This window comes from Agelaius tricolor, unplaced genomic scaffold (genome assembly GCF_023055355.1).
Source record: "Agelaius tricolor isolate 1412-34295 unplaced genomic scaffold, bAgeTri1.0.p SCAF_26, whole genome shotgun sequence".
NCBI classification, from domain to species: Eukaryota; Metazoa; Chordata; class Aves; order Passeriformes; family Icteridae; genus Agelaius; species Agelaius tricolor.
The window spans coordinates 2,422,621-2,440,531 of record NW_027269286.1 but is presented as its reverse complement, the minus strand read 5'-3'; the positions used below and the strand labels follow the sequence as shown (position 1 = coordinate 2,440,531).

The window sequence follows — 17,911 nt, the reverse complement described above, 5'->3', positions numbered from 1 at the left end:
TGTGTGGATGTGACTTGATTGCTGCGGATGATCTGTTAATCTGATCAATTAATGCCCTTTGATTTATTGATAATGCCATACTTCTGGGACCAGACTCTTTATTAATTTATATCATATACAGCTATTTATATTGGGAGCAGGACAGAAACTCTTTCAGTCTGATTATCCCTGGCGGGAACCCCAACCCAGAGCTCACAGATATGGCACAAAGTTTCTCAGCTCACACTAAGTAACTGCTGAGAAGGATCCACATAAGCAAGTTCAGATAGCAGAAGGGAATACAGGTAGCAAATCAAGAATCACTGCCTGCAGGCTTGTCCTTCCTTATTGCAAGGTAAATTGACAAGTATATTGTGTCACGCGTGAGTAGCCATGAAATATGGCCTTCCTGACAGTGAAGGAGGTAAGTGATGGCTTAAATTCACACAGAAGTCAGAGGTCAGCTTACAAAGGGTGGATGAGAAGGGAAAAGTTCAGGGTGGCTTCTTCTTTCTGCATCATAGTTCTTCACGTGTGTCTACATCTATCAGTGATACATTAGCCAATAGAAACAAAAAATAAATCTGATGACCTGGCACAAGAAGCAACACTGGCTTTACAGGAACAAGGGAACTGCTCCCTGCAGAGTCACTTTCTCTTGTTAGTAAAATAAAGCCTGCCAGCAGCACACAGGAACATGGCAATCCTGCCTACCGAGGACCTGGGGGCATCTAGAGATTTCTGATGTTCTGTAATTGAAAGAGAAACCCCTCTCTGAGCCATGAGTGCAACCACAAAGATTAAAGAACAAGCCCTGTGCTGAACCCTTCATGACCAGAAAACAATCAATTGAGGAACAAAGCAGTGAGATTTACTGCAAACACAGGAACTTTGTGTTCCACTGATGTGACAAATTAAGTTTTTCATAACACTTCATTACTGACCTCTCTCCAGAGCATGATAATTATACACAAACTTTAGATCAGTAACCAAACAGAAGTAATTTTATTTTTTCCTGATACAAATGCCAAATATCACAGCCATAGACATCAGCAAAAAGTTGTTGCAAATAAATATGACAGCTTGATAATAAATTTAAACAGAGTAATTATTGTATAAATGATTAAACAAATGGTATTATTGCTAGCAGAATAAGCATCGCCAGGGAAAAGAGGATTGAATACATAATCTGGAAATAGATTAAATATATATATATAAAATATACTCAGTTTATTGCTTGGGTAGATAAATATTAAAATATTTGTGCACATCACTGGGAACGAGGCACTTATTCAGGTTAGTATAAACAAGGCCACTTGTTAAGTAAAAGGAAAAATGCTAATAAGCTTCCAAAACATCTTACTGAAATCTGAAACCTTGAAGCCATAATAATAAAAAGAAAAGCATGCTGTTACAGATGTATTTATAGTTCACTGAATTGTAAAAAATCCAATTTCTTAAGAATGGGACAAATCCAGCATGCCTTATTGAAAACATGGCAAATTTTTTCTCAGGAAGAGGACTTGGGTATCTGACTCACAAATCTTATTCATGCTTGTCCAACTTTTCAATGTTTGCTTTGTCCTTTTCTTTGTTATCATAATTTTTCACTATAATTTTATATATTGTTACAAAAACATTAGTCTGATTATCCCCATCAACCTAAATATTTCACAAAGTTTTAATCAGACATTGTTCAAAGCAGTGATCAAGTTGTTTACTGGGCTAAATATTTGGCATGTAGAACATATGGGTTTTGATATGATTTTATAAAAACAAGTAAGAATTAAAAAAATATTTTTCCTGCAAGCACCTTTAATGATATTTTGGTCTGGTAACATTCAAAAGCAGAAAAATAGCTCTACTGATAAACACCTAATTTCTGTATTTTATATATATATTTTTTAAAAAGATCATCTCTGCTTATAGAAAACAGACATTTCATAAATATTAGAATGTTCTATTATTTACATGTGTCCCATTCTACTGTCGAATCATTGGCTGATATCAACCAAACATGCAGGTTCTAGGAGAGAAATTCTGCTTTTCTCATAGTGATGTCACACATAGGCACAAAGGAAAATTTGATCTTAGTGTACATTTGCAACTTAGTGGTGAACTTACTAAATATAAAAGGTATCTGTGGGTGAAGACTTTGATGAATCTTGCACACTTAAAACATGGAACACAAAACCAGAAACTTCATTACAAGAGCAAATTGATATCAGATGACTGGGGAAAAGGTCTAAAGCATTGGCCATGGCTTATGGATAATTGTTTCAGGCTAGAACTTGGATTAATTAAAATAAAAGATGACTGCAAGAGTTTAGTAATGGAGTTTGACCCTTTAGGTGCTGCAAACATCCTTCAATTAAGCTGTCTAATCACCGTCTTCAGAAACCCTAGATAAGGTAGGACAGATCCTGACCTGACTAATTTTGTGAAAAGCTGATGAAATCCTATTAAATTAGTGAAGTCATAACAACACAAATCAGTGCAAGAGATACCAGCATGAGTCTCTCTGTGGGCATATTCACACTGCACCATGAATCACAGCACTGACATCCCTAGGCTAGTAGGGCTTCATGTACCTGAGTCTTTATGGCTTACAGGACAACCATGCACAATTACTTGGTCAGGTCTATCTGTGTTGACTGACCCCCACAACCAGGCCAGGAAGCCTTCTGGCCTTCTGGATGGATATATATTTTTTTTTAAAGTTCAGAGGCAGCATTGTGTTACAGGCTGCTTTCAAACTGCATCCTGCTCTGCTAACTGATATCTGCAGCCTGATCCCTGGAACACCAAATGCCAAGTGTGCTGGGGACTGCCTCTACCCACCACCACAAGATGGTGGTGGTGGAAGGGAAGAGATATTTTAGCAAGGTCTCAACATCCTAATTCAGATTTTATGTAGTTCAACTCTATTGAGAACTCCATTGACTCCAGTGCTGTTGGACAATCTCATGGACAGTGGGATGGGGGGCACCTTCAGCAAGATGACACACCCAGCCATGGTGTGGTGTGGTTGACATGCTGGAGGGAAGGGATTGCATCCAGAGGAACCTGGGCAGGCTTGAGAGGTGAGCAAAACTCATGAAGTTCAACAAGGGCAGGTTCCTGCACCTGGGTCAGGGTAATCCCAAGCACAAATACAGGCTGGGCAGAGAATGGCTTAGGAACAGCCCTGCTGAGAAAGACTTGGGAGTGCTGGTGGATGAGAGGCTGGACATGATGGGCAATGTGCACTCCCAGGCCCAAAAGCCAACATATCCTGGGCTGCAGCCAAAGCAGTGGGGCCAGCAGGGTGAAGGAGATGGTTCTCACCTCTACTCTGCTCTTCTGAGATCCCACCTGGAGTGCTCCATCCAGCTCTGGGGTCTCCAACACAGGAAAGACATGGATATGATGGAGCGAGTCCAAAGGAGTGCCACAAAGATGTTTAGAGGTTTGTGGCACCTCCCCTACAAAGACAGGCTGAGAGAGCTGGGGTTGTTTAGTCTGGCCAAGAGAAGGCTCTGGGGAGACTTTAGAGCACCTTCCAGTCCCTGAAAGGGGTTTACAAGAGAGCTGTGGAGGGACTTTTCCCAAGGGGATATAGCAATAGGACAAGGAGTAATGACTTCCCTCTGAAAGACAGTGGATTTACATATTAGGAGGAAATTTGCTATGAGGGTGTTGAGGCACTGGCACAGGTTGTGCAGGGAAGTTCTGGATGCCTCATTCCTGGAAGTGTTCAAGGTGAGGTTGGATGGGGCTTTGAGTAACCTGATGTGGTGGAAGGTCTCCCTGCCCATGGCTGTGAGGTTGGACCTAGATGATCTTGAAAGTCCCTCCTGACCCAGGCCATTCTACAATTGTATGACTTAAAGGACTTACTTACATAAAATGCTAGTGTGACAAAAGGGACAGTTTCCTGAAGGTTACATAGCTTTCACAGCCAAGGATTTAACAGGGACAGAACAGGTTGTGTCTGGATAAAAACTGACACAGGACACTGCTGATCCAAACTTGTCATATTACCTAAATCAAGAATGTTGAGAGAAAATTAGAATTACTCCTGCAGAAGTAGTCACATGCTAAAAAATGCCCAACAATGACCCAGCATGTTTGTCAAAATGTGCTATGATTACACAGCAATAAATACTACTTGATTCAATCAAAGGCTAATTTTTTCTTCTCTTTTTATTATTTAGTATGACAACTAACTATGATGGATTCAATATCATGGCTCCTAGGCTCAGTTCAGCAGAACCTTGTCCTCTGCATTTTCAATCTAACTATCATCTTCTCTAGGTACTGAAATACTAACGCTTGCATTTCTCAGCAGTGGACATGCACTAAGAAATAAAATTTACCTTACAACACTTCCATGATCCATTATAAACTTAAGAGGATATAAGTGCCCAGTTTTACTGAAAACCAAAATTTTTTTTCTGGATTTGTTGCATTCTTCAGCTTTGTATAAACATAAATAAAAAAATATTCAGATTAAATAGATGAATAGGAATTTGCAGGAAAGAGCATGTATTGGATCCTGTGACATGCAATTGTTTATAATGCTATGCTGTATAATGTAGCTGTCTTTTGAAAAAGTTCAGTCACATATAAGTAAAAAAAAAAATACTGGTACAGATTAAGTGAAGTCAAAAACTTACAGGACGGAGAATCCATGCCAAAGGCATTCCATCACCTTTCAAACTTCTTGTAGACATTGAGTTCTTTGTGAGAAACAGTACAAAATTCTACAGTTGAGTGTGAGGATCCCTCCTCTCAAGTATTATGTGTATCCCTCCTCTCTTATTGCAGACAGGATATATAGCACCTTTGTGCAGCTTCTTTTATTCTTTTGAAATGTCAGAAAATACAAAACCACAACAATAATCTCTCCCTTACAATGGAGTCCCTTGAACTGCTGCTTGAAATTAGTGCATGGTATAGGGACATCAGGGACATTTCCTTTCATGCAAAGTGGGAGGTTTCATTCAACTTCTTTTGTTGTTGATAATGGCAGTAAGAGCTCAGAATAACAAATTTCAAGTACATTTAGAAACATGCTTCTCATGAGTCACCATTATCTGCTGCTAAAAATGTGCAGTTCAAGAGTTTTATGAGGCACTCTGGACACTGGCTTGAATACTGTGGTCTTGGAATCAAACCTCTGAGCTGTCATGGCTGTAATTATGTGGTAGCATCATTGGTTCATTGCTGCCTGACTCATTTGTGCTTTCCTTCTTGTCAGAATTTCGTTTCCATTTTAGCAGCAAAATGATAATTGCAATTAAGCAGATGGCAAGGAAAATGGCAGCAGCTCCACCAATGATTGTGACTAAGCTGATTCCTGCACTTTGGTTATTCAGTTCCCTGGGGAGAACACCATTGAGTGCAACCTCCCTCTGAGGTGCCTGTTTCTTGCTGGTGCGATCCAGGGCTATGTGCTGGATGTTCGTTCCTCGGTTGCTCTCCACTCCAATGTCTCTTGCAAGTTCTGGGGCCTGCTCAACTCCCCTCTTCTGCCTTCTCTGTGTGGATGCTCCTGGGCTCCCAGCACTGAGGAGTGAGTGGTACTGGTGCTCCACGCTTCTTTTGCCGATTCCGCGGTTAGCGTTCTCCTTGGAACGCACGGTATAGATTGTATGGACATACCACTCCCTACCCAAAGACACCTGGAAAGAAACATTTTTTGTATTTAGACACACACACACTAAATCTGGACAGCACTAAATGCAGAGGAAATCAGTCTCTGTTCTGAACTGAATGCCTGGATAAGCACTTTCAAAATCATGCACAGGTAACTCCTGACTGGTGCCAATGTGCACCAGAAGAGTTGTATTTTCTGCCAAAATTTTCAGAGGGTTTAGTCTCCATTCCTCTCCACAGTCAGACTCTGTGGCTACCAAGTGCAGATGAAGAAGGCCTTGGCATGGTTTTGGTGCTGTTAGTACTAAAAGCCATACAAAGTAACTTTAGCTGTGGATGGGCCACAGAAAAGGACTTTCCAAGCCCAGCCTACCAAATGATTAGGCCCTGTCTGTAATTCCATCTAAACATAAGAAATCAATTCTTTATTGCAAGGATGGTTGAACATTGGAACAGGGATCCTGTGGAGTCTCCTTCAACAGAGATGTTCAAAAGACATGGTCCGGGGCAACCTGCTCTGGTGACCCTGCTTTGAGCAGGGTGTTGGAACCCTGCTCAAAGTCAATTTCCACATGTCCCTGAAAACTTAATCCACGCTGGGTGGCATGGGTCCCTGCAATCTGTGTGACATGATAGTACTGTCCTTCAGTTTCTCTCACCTTTCCTGGATACATACCAGATTTAGCATCCACAAGGTCCAGTAGGATTGTCTGAATATTGTCTAAAGATACTACCTGTTAATTTGAATGGTTGCAGCCCAGTTTTGTTATTTAGGTAAACATATTTTCTATTTCACTCTTGTTTTTCCAAGTATTTTTCAGGAAATACTTTTGTTTCTTCATATTCTCACTTTTTGGACAGGAAGAGGACCAAAAATCATGGCATTGGAATCCATGGAAATGGATTCTTCCCATAAAAAATGAGATTCCATTTTCCTGGGGGAAATTTGAAACACTTATACTTTTAAGTAGGCCTTTGTTAAATACTCTACTGCTTACAATGGGACCTTTAATACTGAAGTGGCCAGGAGTAGAATCAAAGTTTCTTTCATATTTTTCCAACTAATTTATACACTTGAGTTGTGCATGCAGTTTTGCAAATACTAGAGACAAATAGTGAAGAGAGAACTTTTTGGCTGGGTTGTACAGATCAAAAGACTGAATGCACACAGCTGAAGGATTATATTTAATTAAGGAGTAGTTGCATCCTTTAGTTGTCAATTTTTAGGCTTTCCAGTCAATTTTTAGGCTTCACACTGTGCAAGTTTGCAAGGAAAGAATTGTACAGAAAATGCCAAGTGTCAACTTGATTTTGATGAAGCTCACTGTAAATGCCTATGATTTTTAAATTTTTTGTCTTTGAGAAGTGAGATGGGAAGCAATAAAACAATTCTGTGCAACAAGAATCTTAATAACTTCTTAAAATAAATGTACAAGAACAATTTGCATAACTTCTGGTTAGCCTGTGGAATTATACAAGAGAAAAGCAAGGGTACCCCAATGGAAACACTTTATTAAGTGTTCCAGATTTTATATCTATAAGTTTCTAAGCATCTATAATTGTGCTTGATTGCCAATAAAATCAGAATAAATCTTTCTGTTGGTTTCAATTTGACTTACAGTTACCAACAATACCTGTGCAAGTGTTTCTTCCTTAGTTCAGTACTCTTGCTACTAAGCTACAGAAATCATACCTGAAACAGAGGAGTTGAGTCTACTTTGAATCCATCAGAGCCTGGCTGTTTAACTAACGGAATTGCTTCAGGATCGTCTATTGCAAGTTTTGCATTAAAAAGTACATTTCCAAAACTTGTGGCTTGTGTCTCTGGCTGAGCTTTGTCCTGCATGGAGGGGAAAAATGTTTGTAAAACACAGATTTATTTCTCACATGAAAAACAGTTTTAGTATTTACTTGCAATGCATGAATTGTGTAGTTTAAACATGCTATTTTATGCAGTCTAGGGAAATACTACTACAAGAGAAAACCCATGAGAAACAGTTGTGGTCCCATCTCACTTGTACTGACTTCTATTTAATACCTTGCCTTTCTGGAATAAAAGGGGAAAACTAGAGAACAACCATAGCTCACTTCTTAAATAAAAAAGATATATAAATGTGGTCTGAAACGAGAGTAAGAAGTCTATTTCCCAGACTAAAGAAGCTACATTTCATTTCCTTAACAGACAGTCACATAAATTTGTTAAGATTTTTATATAATCATCTTATATAAAATTAACTCTAAAAGTTGGGCATCAGGTCTGTAGTTACTGGGGGTTACTCCAAAGTTATGTTCAGGAAGGAAATTAGGTCATCCAAGCCAACTTTAGAGGTATTTCTCTTTCCCTATGCCCTACAGAGGCAACCTGGATGACTAACTTTGCAGTATACACTAGATTTTGGGTGGCTAAACATGAAACAAAATACAATCCCTCACTTGCATGTCTCCTGAAATTCCCTCTATGGTCCATGGATACAGACAACGCAGAGAAAAAGCCTATCTTGGGATTCTAACTTACGTCAAACTCTTACTGAAGGCAGTTCCAGGAAAGATAAAGAATAGAACCATGAGGGAAAAGGCAAGATACTGCCTCCATCAGTTCATGTTAGCCTGGAGCTCGAGTCAAAAATTTGGTGCTGGTTGAGAACTTTTTAAAGAACTTTTTAAAGAACAGTTGGCTTTTGGATAAAAGACAAGTTAGAAAAAAAATATATATATATCTCTGCATCCTCACAGAATTAGAGCACTTACCACAATCTTAAACCTGTACAGAAGGGATGGAGAATCAGCAAGGCACCCGTATTCAGTATTGGATGGATTGTATTTGGGTACATATCCATCAGCTCCTGTGCACAGGAAAACCTTCTCGATGCTACAGTAGAAGGAATCACCCAAATTCTGCACTGGATCCACCATCACCCGACCGTATATGATATCACCTGTAAAAGGTGCACACAGTTCACATCTGCTTACACTGAGCATTTAACACAGCTCTGAGGCTGAGCTGATAAAGCCTTGTCAAGAAGCTTAGTGCAACAAGCACACGCCCTTACTCCTCGACAGCAACAGGGTCCTGATAGTGTGGAACACAAATGAAATGTGCATGATCTATGCAGAATTGTACCTTCTGAGAAAGCAACGTCACTTTCTTGCCCAAACCCCATCGAGCCATCAGACAGCCACAGCGTCTTTTTGGAGAGGAGGAACATCTGGGTGTTCAAGCTGAACTCAGCAGCCACTGGGTCACTGACCTAAAACCACAAAAGCATAAGGCTCTTCAACAAGACTTTTTAATGAAAAAAACATAGCATGATCTTAAACTCTTAAAACAAAGCATGATCTTCTCCCAGTGTACATTACTTACCAGCTCTGCACATCTACATGCAATAATACAGTTTAATAAGAAGATTAAAAGAATCTCCTGGTACTAGACATATTTATATGCAAACAACCTTTGGATTATCTGACTCTGTGACATTTGATAATATTCTAGGTTAGTTTTTTCCCATCACATTTTTCCAAATCCCAGCTATCCCAGCTAAGGAGGTGTCTAGAGCAACTTATGTGTGGGGATAACATGAGGAAAACTTTTCCCTAAAAATCTTGTCTCTGACCCATCACAGCCTGTTTTCTCTATCCCATTTTCATTCTTACACACAAGTCTCACCTCTGCTTCTGATCATCTGTCAATATTTGAAAGCATACATTGCTGAAGATTTATTTGCAAGTATCAGTTCTTCTAATGTGCTGCAGGATATATCAGATCATGCATGTGAAAATGCACCAAACCATTTGAACATCTTTTTATGCTAGTATTTATCTTTATATACACGAAGCTATGGTTCTTCCTTGATTACATAAAAAGGATAAAATTAATCAATACTATCAGCAGCAGTTTTTCATGGGACCATAAAACAAGAAAGAAGGCTGTAGTGGTTTTGAGGCAAGACAAAGGCAAACTATAAAGCAACATGGCATAATAAAAGGGAAATTATACAGTGAATTGAAGATCTGGGGGAGCCTAAAGTTCAAAAGGATGCAAGTACCTGCGGAAATAATGTGGAAGACACATATATCCAAAAAAAAAAAAAAGAAAAAAGAAAAAAAACCAAGAGGACACTAAACAAATAAAAAAAAGCTAACACATACATATATATTTATGTATATATATGTATAAGTGTGTGGACAGGAAGGAAAGAAAATGAAGAAAACATTCTTTCTGGCTCATTGACAAGGGTCCATTTCACAATAGAGTCCCAAAACTATCAAAGCAACAGGATCTGGCAAGAAGAATGTACAGCTCAAACCTTTTTATAAATGGAGTGCTACTCTTTAGAAAAAGAAGCCCTAGTATCCCAGCCTTTGCAAAGAAAAGAAAAAAAGATAAAAAATTCTATTCCTTTGGAATGCTTCTTTCCAAATGCCTGAAAAACAGCCCACTGGGTTGTAGTTCCACAAATACTTGATTAGCACAACGGTTTTCCAGCTGTGTTATTTAGGATAGTAGTTTAAGTGTAATTACTTTTATGGGCATTTGAGACATTTTATATGAGAGTTCTTAGAAAACAATCTGTGAGGATCTCCTGGGTGAGAAGAGTAACTGTCATTTTATTCTGCCTATTTGCCATATCCATCAACTCTGCATATGGATGATGTGGGGGACACTGCAGATCACCCATGGGATCAAAGCCCATCTAATACTTGGTACCTCAAGGAACAGAGCACTCTTGAGCTTGGTCTGTCCCAGGGCAACAAGTATCCTGAGTATGGAAGGGCTTCTGTCAGGAAATAGCGATACACATTGAAAGAAATGAGACATGGAAAGAATTGGGACAAAGCAAAGCTTGGAGGTTGAATATCGTTCTTTTTCAAGGAATTCCAGAGTGAGACGGTGTTAATACAATCCTCACTAGAGTTCCAGGCTACCTGCTTGACTCCTCAGGGGCTGTGGAGAGAGGAAAAAGGAGATATACAGGTGATACATGTCCAAAAAGGAAATGTTGAACCAGTGGAGAAACACCAAATAAATTTTGTTCTTGAGTCTTAAAATGGTTCCTCCCTTGTGACCAGTGAAAACAGTTATGAAGGAAATTAGAAGAAAAAGTTTCCAAAGAAATGAAAAGCTTCATTTTAAAAAGGCCCAAGAAGGTAATTCAGTATGGGAGATGGAGCATTAGACTAAGAATTGGGGGACACAACTCTTGTCCTGCCTCATCATTTTATCATTAGACTTTGCAGTCAAAAGTAATTTTGGTCTGGTTGTGACACATACACTCGCTGATTTCAGGGAGTCACGAAGTGGTTTGGGTTGGAGAGCACACTGAAAGATTATCTCATCCAACTTCTCTGCCATGGGCATGGGCACCTTCCACTAGACCAGGTTGCTCAGAGCTCCATCCCACCTGGCCTTGAACACTGTCAGGAATGGGGCATTCACAGCTTCTCTGGGTAACCTGTGACACTGCCTCACCACCCTCATTGTAAAAAGTATCTTCTTTTCATCCAATCTAAATACACCCTCTTTCAGTTGCCCCTTATCCTGTCACTGGTAAAAAGTCTGTCTTATAAGCCCTGTTTATATGTTGGACAGCCACAATAAGGTCTCCATAGCTCTTTCTCTTCTTCAGGCTGAACAACCCCAAATCAGCCTTTCTTCATAGGGGAGGTGTTGAAGCCCTTCGATCATTTTTCTGGTTCTCCTCTGACTCCTCTAAGAGGTCCATGTCTTTTTAGCACTGGGCACCAGAGGACTGGATGCAGTGGGCCTGTGCAAGGTATCAGGTGGTTCCTAGTATAAGGACTAGGCATCCTTCAGTCTGATCCTTCACTATTTATTTTCTTAATTGTAAAAGAGTGGATACCAATGCTTACTTAGTTTTGCAGAATGACTAAAAAGTCTTAAAGTGCTCGATACTGACTATGGAATTTGTGCTATTGTGCTGCTGCTTTTTTGGGACCTGCTTTGGGACACAGTGCTTCAAACTGTGATCAGATGGAAAAACTATCATCGGCCACAGAAAGCCCAAGCCTATTTTGCTATGAGTATCTCAAGAAAGAGAACTGGTCTTGGTTTGAAATTTGTTGATGATGGGGGTTTAGCTGGCCACAGTCAGTGATGTTGTTGTAACTTTGCACCTTATGCCTATTGTGAATTTATGCACCTGAAACTTCCATATAGTGTATTATTAAGTGTATATTACTTTGTGTATATAGTATATAATATAGTGTATATTACTTTGCCCATTTTCCAATGACTTTTGTACATTTTTTTTACCTTTCTTTGAAATATCAACATCTTATTGTTTATACGAGGATCAGGAACAAGTTGTGGGTTAGCATTGCTATTAATTGCTTTAGAGTCCCTAGAAGTAGATTAGAAGTGCCAGACAAAGGCTGAAGTGCTGAACTAGTATAAATTCCCCTCACCCGTTCCATTCAAACGTCTCCAAAATGTTGAAATGTGGTTAAGTCTGAGAAGGCAGGTTTCACATCAGATCATGTATCATCCCTCTTCCTTGCCAGGACTTAATGCCCTCTCAGGAATCATCTGTTCTCCCACAGGTGGCATAATGCCAAATGAAAGCATAAAGACTGCATACATTCCCTTGTGTACTCTGGCTAAGTCAACAGAAAAGTGATTGTGTACCCCTGACTGATATGGATTTATTCTGTAAGATGATTTAATAGCATAATCTATACTATTAATGAGCATGAAACCACAGCCACACTGTTCCAGGATTGGCTGTACTAGGTCCAAATAACAGAAATGATATAACTTCCTCCTTACACATCCCAAAGTCACACTAGCCCTTTTGATAACTTGGAAAGCTGGAAGTTTATGTTCTCTCAACTATCCAACATCACCCCCAGTTGTTTTTTTTTAAGCCAATGTTTTCTACAGAAGAATCCACTTCCCCAAATTTTTTCCCAGCTACAGAGCTTCACAGCTGGACTTTGTGAAAGGTATGCTGTTTGCCTGTTACCATATGTTTCCATATGATCCATATTGCTATGGCTCAGATTTGTTTTGGTCACTTTTGTGAGTTTAAAACTAAGCAGTGTTGCCTGTCTACACTTCCCTCTACAGTCAGTGAGAGAAGTTCTACCTTAGGACTGAATGAATCTTCCTCTGGAGGTTCCACTTTCAATACCTGAGACCTAACTCTGATTTTGTGTCAGATGAAAACCTTCTGATAATAGTTCTATATTTTCCTAATTACCCGATAAAACTATTTACTACCAAAATTAATGGACAAAACCAGAATTCCTAAATGTTACTATTGCATCACAGTAACTTTCTCCTAAATCAACAGTTATTTAGCAGGAGAGGAGTATGTGCTCTCCCACCAATTTAGGAATGCTTTCTTTATTAGCAAGAAATTCAGTTCCTAGCACTATTACTACAAGACCAACAAATGGGAATCAAATTAGGAAAAAAATGATGAAGGTGTCATTGTAAGGGTACCTGCTGGAATCGGATGTCCAGGTCAAAAGTGATAGGCTCCCTAGGATTGCAGATCACGGGCAGGCTGTACTCCTGATGTGGGGCAGTGGTGCAGGCTATCAGCTTCACTGTGTACGTTCCAGAATAGTCTCGAACCTGGGCACAGAGAGAGAGGGAGCTGTGCCACCAGCATCCCAAAAAATTGGCTGGGGAAGTAGGGGACGAGGTGAGGGCCGAGGTTTTACCGCGAAGTCAGAAAGGAAGCTCCACTGCTGGACTGGCAGGTTGTAGGTTGGCTCGCTTCGGACGAGGCTGAGGCTAAAAGTGAGGCCTGGGTGGTCAGCTGACATAACCATGGAAGTCAGAGATGAAGCTAGAAACATGCCAGAGAGACAGATTTGTCACCTTTAGTGTTTCATTGCAAACTCTTGGAGCCTGAAAAACATTCTCAATGATTCATAAACCTTGATGCAATAGCTCATGTTAATACCTTCACAGAGCATTGGGTTTTATTAACTGAAACTAAAATAAATTACAGTCAGCTCAGCTGGGCCTCCTTGATTCTTGTTCAAGTGCGTATTCAGCTGCTGCTTTTGTTCACAATGAGAGAACTGTATGAAGAATAAATTTAAGAGACCATCAAAACAGTGAGAGTGGAATAGCAGAGATATATAAACCCTTCTATTTTAAACTTGTCTCTGCCTATAGGCAAAATCAAACACACTAGAGAACAGGTGAGAAAAAGTAAAAGCACCATGAAGGAGTTATATAGGTTAAAAACAACTGAGTTAAACTAGAAGAGATTTCCTATTTTTTTTCTCTTCTCACTGTTGTTCAGCAGATTTAATTTAGTTGGATATTCTTTTCCATGGCTGGGATTCATACTCAGATTTATGTCTGTAGACTGAGTTTTACACCTGTAATTATTCTGAATAAAGGCAGTGGGGTTTAAACAGATTAAATTGCAGGAACAGGTCCTCAGCAATGACTAATTGAATGTCAGTGAGAGTGTTATATTAACAGAATCATACAATGCCTGCACAAGACTTTTTCTTGCTCTCTGAGAAAGGTCTAAATATCCTAGAAAAGCTTCAAGTTAGAAAAGAAATTTTAATGCTAAGTTCCTAGGGCAATGTAAGTAAATAGTAATTATAACGATGGGGTTAAAAACATATATCTATAGATCCCCAATGGACAGAATGGCCTAGATCTTCATCCTTCATAAATCAGGCTCTTGATCAAGTGGAACTATTTGCCTTCCATCAGATTAATGTGTATTTCAACAAGTTTGACAACCTGAATACAGTCATCAATGAAAAGTAAGAAATCTCAAACAGAGGAAACATCTGTATCTGAAGAGCACAGTTTCCAAAGGAAAAAAAAAAATCAGCTAGCAGAAGCAGAAATAGGAAAAAAAAAAATCATCAAATTTGGGGAGGATGTCTTTATTTCTGTAGTGCTGCTAAAGGGTAGATTACACTTACCAGGATGGGACATAACAAACAGACCATGAAACCGGGCTTCAGTCTTGAAGTTGACGACCAAGCGTCCCTCTTCACTGATGCGCATGCTGGTTGGGAACAGGGAACCTGCCAGCAGAAACCAATTAACAAGTGTGCTCCACTTGCAGGTGTCAATGAAATCACACTCCTCTGAAACAGCAGACCCACTCTTTCATCTACCCTTGCCATGTCACATGTTTGGGGGGCCTGTTGGTATTTTTTGGGTTGATTCCAGATTCTTCTCAAACAAGAACTTACGCAGTGAGGCTTTGAGTTTTCAGGACATGATGCAGCTTCCAAAGCATATAGGGAACTTGCAAAAACCCTGCAAAGCCATGCTTTTACATGTTACCATGGGCCCAAACAGCTGGTCTAGTATGCTCAGGAAAATCCACACAGCAGTTTGTGCTTGGGTTCAGGCAGCATAGTCAGCTGCCAGGGAAATCTGCAGAATGAAGACTTTTATTTTCACCAAGTATCCAAGCTGACTCCTACCAATGAAAGCTGCTTCAGAGATGCCCTTTATCAGTGCCTCCGTGCCTACTGTGCCAAGGCAGCAACCATCAGCATCAGCTGGAGCAGCTGGCTGTGACTTCCACAGCAATCTGCTCTAGGGTGCTGCAATCTGTGAAACTCCTTCTGATAGGCTTTGCATTGCTGGCAATTTTTGGCAGGAATTTAGCACAAAATACAGGCCTTATGTATTCTAACTTCAGATTACAAGATCTTGTACCCAGAAGTGGTTTACTTCTGTAGCTTGCAGCCAAGACCCTTTTCTTCTGGAGTTCAGCAAAGCTTTAGAGTTTAGGCATTTCCTCCAACGTTCCTTACAAACAGCCAGTGATGTATCACCATTCTGCTTGTCAGAAAAAAGAAGGAAACAGGAATGTTCCCCCACGAATGCGCTGGAAATTGAACACATCAATGTGAATGTATACCGTACAAAATCATCTGTACCAACCATATTTCTTGGTACAATAGAAATAACTATATATTCAGGTTTTAATTTGGGCTTTAGAAGACCTTGATTGCATTACAGTGTTACTTAGAATTTATGTAGCATAATTATATGAATTGAGAGGTATGGAAAGAAACTGGAAACTAGTTAACCCCTCCTTGCCCTGCAAAACAAGTGCTGAAAAAATACTACCCAAGTAACACTGGGATATGTTAAGGATTGTTTTGTACTGGCTGTTTTCAAAGGGAACTGAAAATGTTCGGCACCTCCAAAGATGTGGCCATCAACTTCTTAAACAGAGAAATAAAAAAATTAAAAATGGGAAATGGTGGCATAGATGCACCACGTAACTGCTGAGACAGAGGATTAGATCTGGTAGTTATTTGGTGACTAGCACACCACGTGATCTGTGGCATGTGGCTCATTCTTTGGGCATGGCATGACATATGCTTCATTCTTCATGCACTGCAGATTCCCCTTACTGCTCCTCATTTCCTGCTCATAACATAAAGACAGAAATGGCAGCAATGATTTCTGTAGTTCATATGCAGAGTGAGCAGAAGCAAAAAAGTGACTTTAGGTTCCCAGGAGTCCTGAAATTCTTTATGTACATAATTACAGCTGGTAACCTGTATTCTACCTTAGGGTGTGAAAGATGGGAAACACCTGAAGTGTAATGCTGGAAAACTTTAAGTAAATTTGCATAACAAGAATAATACAGCACACAGGTGTAATTATGTATTTTAATCTTGCCCATACTATGCACATACTTGCGCATAGAATGTCACTATTTGTAAAAAGTAATTTAAGTTTTTTAAAAGATAAATTCTGCAATGATAGATTTCTACTTGTTGACTAGTTATACTCACAAACATTTACTGACAGTATTTAACATATTGTAGAATGTCTCAGAATTTACTACTCTCACCCATAGGAGAGGCTCCCATGATATAATTCTGTTTCTTTTGAATGTTTCATAACATTTTCAAAATATCATAAGTTTCTGAAATTGGCCATTCATAGTGAGAAAAAAATGGTATCATATTATTTTCATTAAAGTGCAAACAGCTTGAGTGCTAACAGAATTTGCTTACATAATGTACCAAATGTGAAGTTCTGAGTAGATATAAATGTTTTAAATTTTGCACATGTACTTCAAATATAACAATATAATTGTCTTTCTTTGCAGTAAAAGAGCTGATGTCAACTTTACATGATTTTCATTAAAACTCCACCTGTGAGTGCTAGGAAACGACAGACTGCAATTCATAATTGAATTTAATAATGAAATTATTAGTTAGTTTTTAGTATTGGAATGATTGAAAAACCATCCTGCTGTGTGCAAACTACACTCCCAGTAACGGAGCATGAGTTCCATGGCAAGAAATGCAACACCCACCTTGGAGCTCTGCTTCAGGCGGGCTGCCGATGCCGTCCTTCCACAGGATGGCAGTGTCATACACGAAAGTCAGCCGGAGCTCTGACTGCAGGTCGAAATGCTGCCAGCCCCCGACGCCCACTGGAGAGTGGAAAACATAAGAGACGTACAAAGGGACTCTCAGCGTGACATAGGACTGCACTAGGTTGAGAACCTATAAAAACCAGAATTGTATATCAGGGTTAGTGATCATGAACGGCAGCATCTCACAGGCAAGCTAAATGCAGGAGAAAGGGAAGGCAGAACTTGAAATAAATACTGTGACTCAGTCAAATTCTCTCTTTTTGTAAACTACAGATGAAGTGCAAAAACATGTTTCAGTGGTTTTCAGCTGAGCTTACATCCCTTCAAGTTTCATCTTTTTACTTCAAACTGATAAAACATAACCCACTTAACTTTGATTAATCATTTTTGTTCAGGTTTTTTTAGTACATAAACAACACAACTACAAATGAAGGCTTTAAGAATTTTTCAAATATGCTTTTTCATTTGCTCTATGGTTATGCCTTAACCAACTCTTTTGTTTATGTTCTTGTTACTGTCAACTAAGAAGCTCTTCTGGAAGATGCTGAAATTTGAAGCTCGAACATCATTGCAAGACTGAGTCCTTGGACTTTACGTAGCCACCTCTGGAACTCTTTCTTCCTCTGTGCATGGATAATAACTAACATGCTGCATGCAAACACAGAAATCAGACTGTTCTTCACTGTCTGGAAGAGCTAAACATAACAAGCAATTTAAAAATAGAGCCTTTCTTTATACATTGGACCAAACAATTGTGCTGTAATTATGAAGAATTACATATTCATTATATATATATATATTATGAAAGAAGACAAGAAAAATAGTGTCATTAAACTGTCACCTCTTAAGATAGCTCTTACATGATACACAGATCTAAGCCTGTCTGAAGTGACTTCGTGTTTATGTTTGGTTACAAATACTTTGTCACT

The 17,911-nt window shown here is 39.4% G+C and overlaps 1 protein-coding gene across 1 annotated transcript in view; it reads right to left on the bottom strand.

Annotated features, from left to right (window-relative positions):
• Positions 1 to 979: 979 nt before the first annotated feature.
• FREM2 (FRAS1 related extracellular matrix 2) overlaps positions 980 to 17,911 on the bottom strand; it is a 120,364-nt gene continuing 103,432 nt past the window's right edge. The window contains exons 17-24 of the mRNA XM_071448416.1: positions 16,920 to 17,112; positions 14,545 to 14,649; positions 13,306 to 13,433; positions 13,082 to 13,216; positions 8,741 to 8,867; positions 8,368 to 8,555; positions 7,313 to 7,459; positions 980 to 5,645 (exon numbers count right to left, since the gene is read on the bottom strand). Coding sequence (XP_071304517.1) covers positions 5,133 to 5,645; positions 7,313 to 7,459; positions 8,368 to 8,555; positions 8,741 to 8,867; positions 13,082 to 13,216; positions 13,306 to 13,433; positions 14,545 to 14,649; positions 16,920 to 17,112 — 1,536 coding nt within the window. The 3' untranslated portion in view covers positions 980 to 5,132. The remainder of the gene's footprint in view (positions 5,646 to 7,312; positions 7,460 to 8,367; positions 8,556 to 8,740; positions 8,868 to 13,081; positions 13,217 to 13,305; positions 13,434 to 14,544; positions 14,650 to 16,919; positions 17,113 to 17,911) is intronic.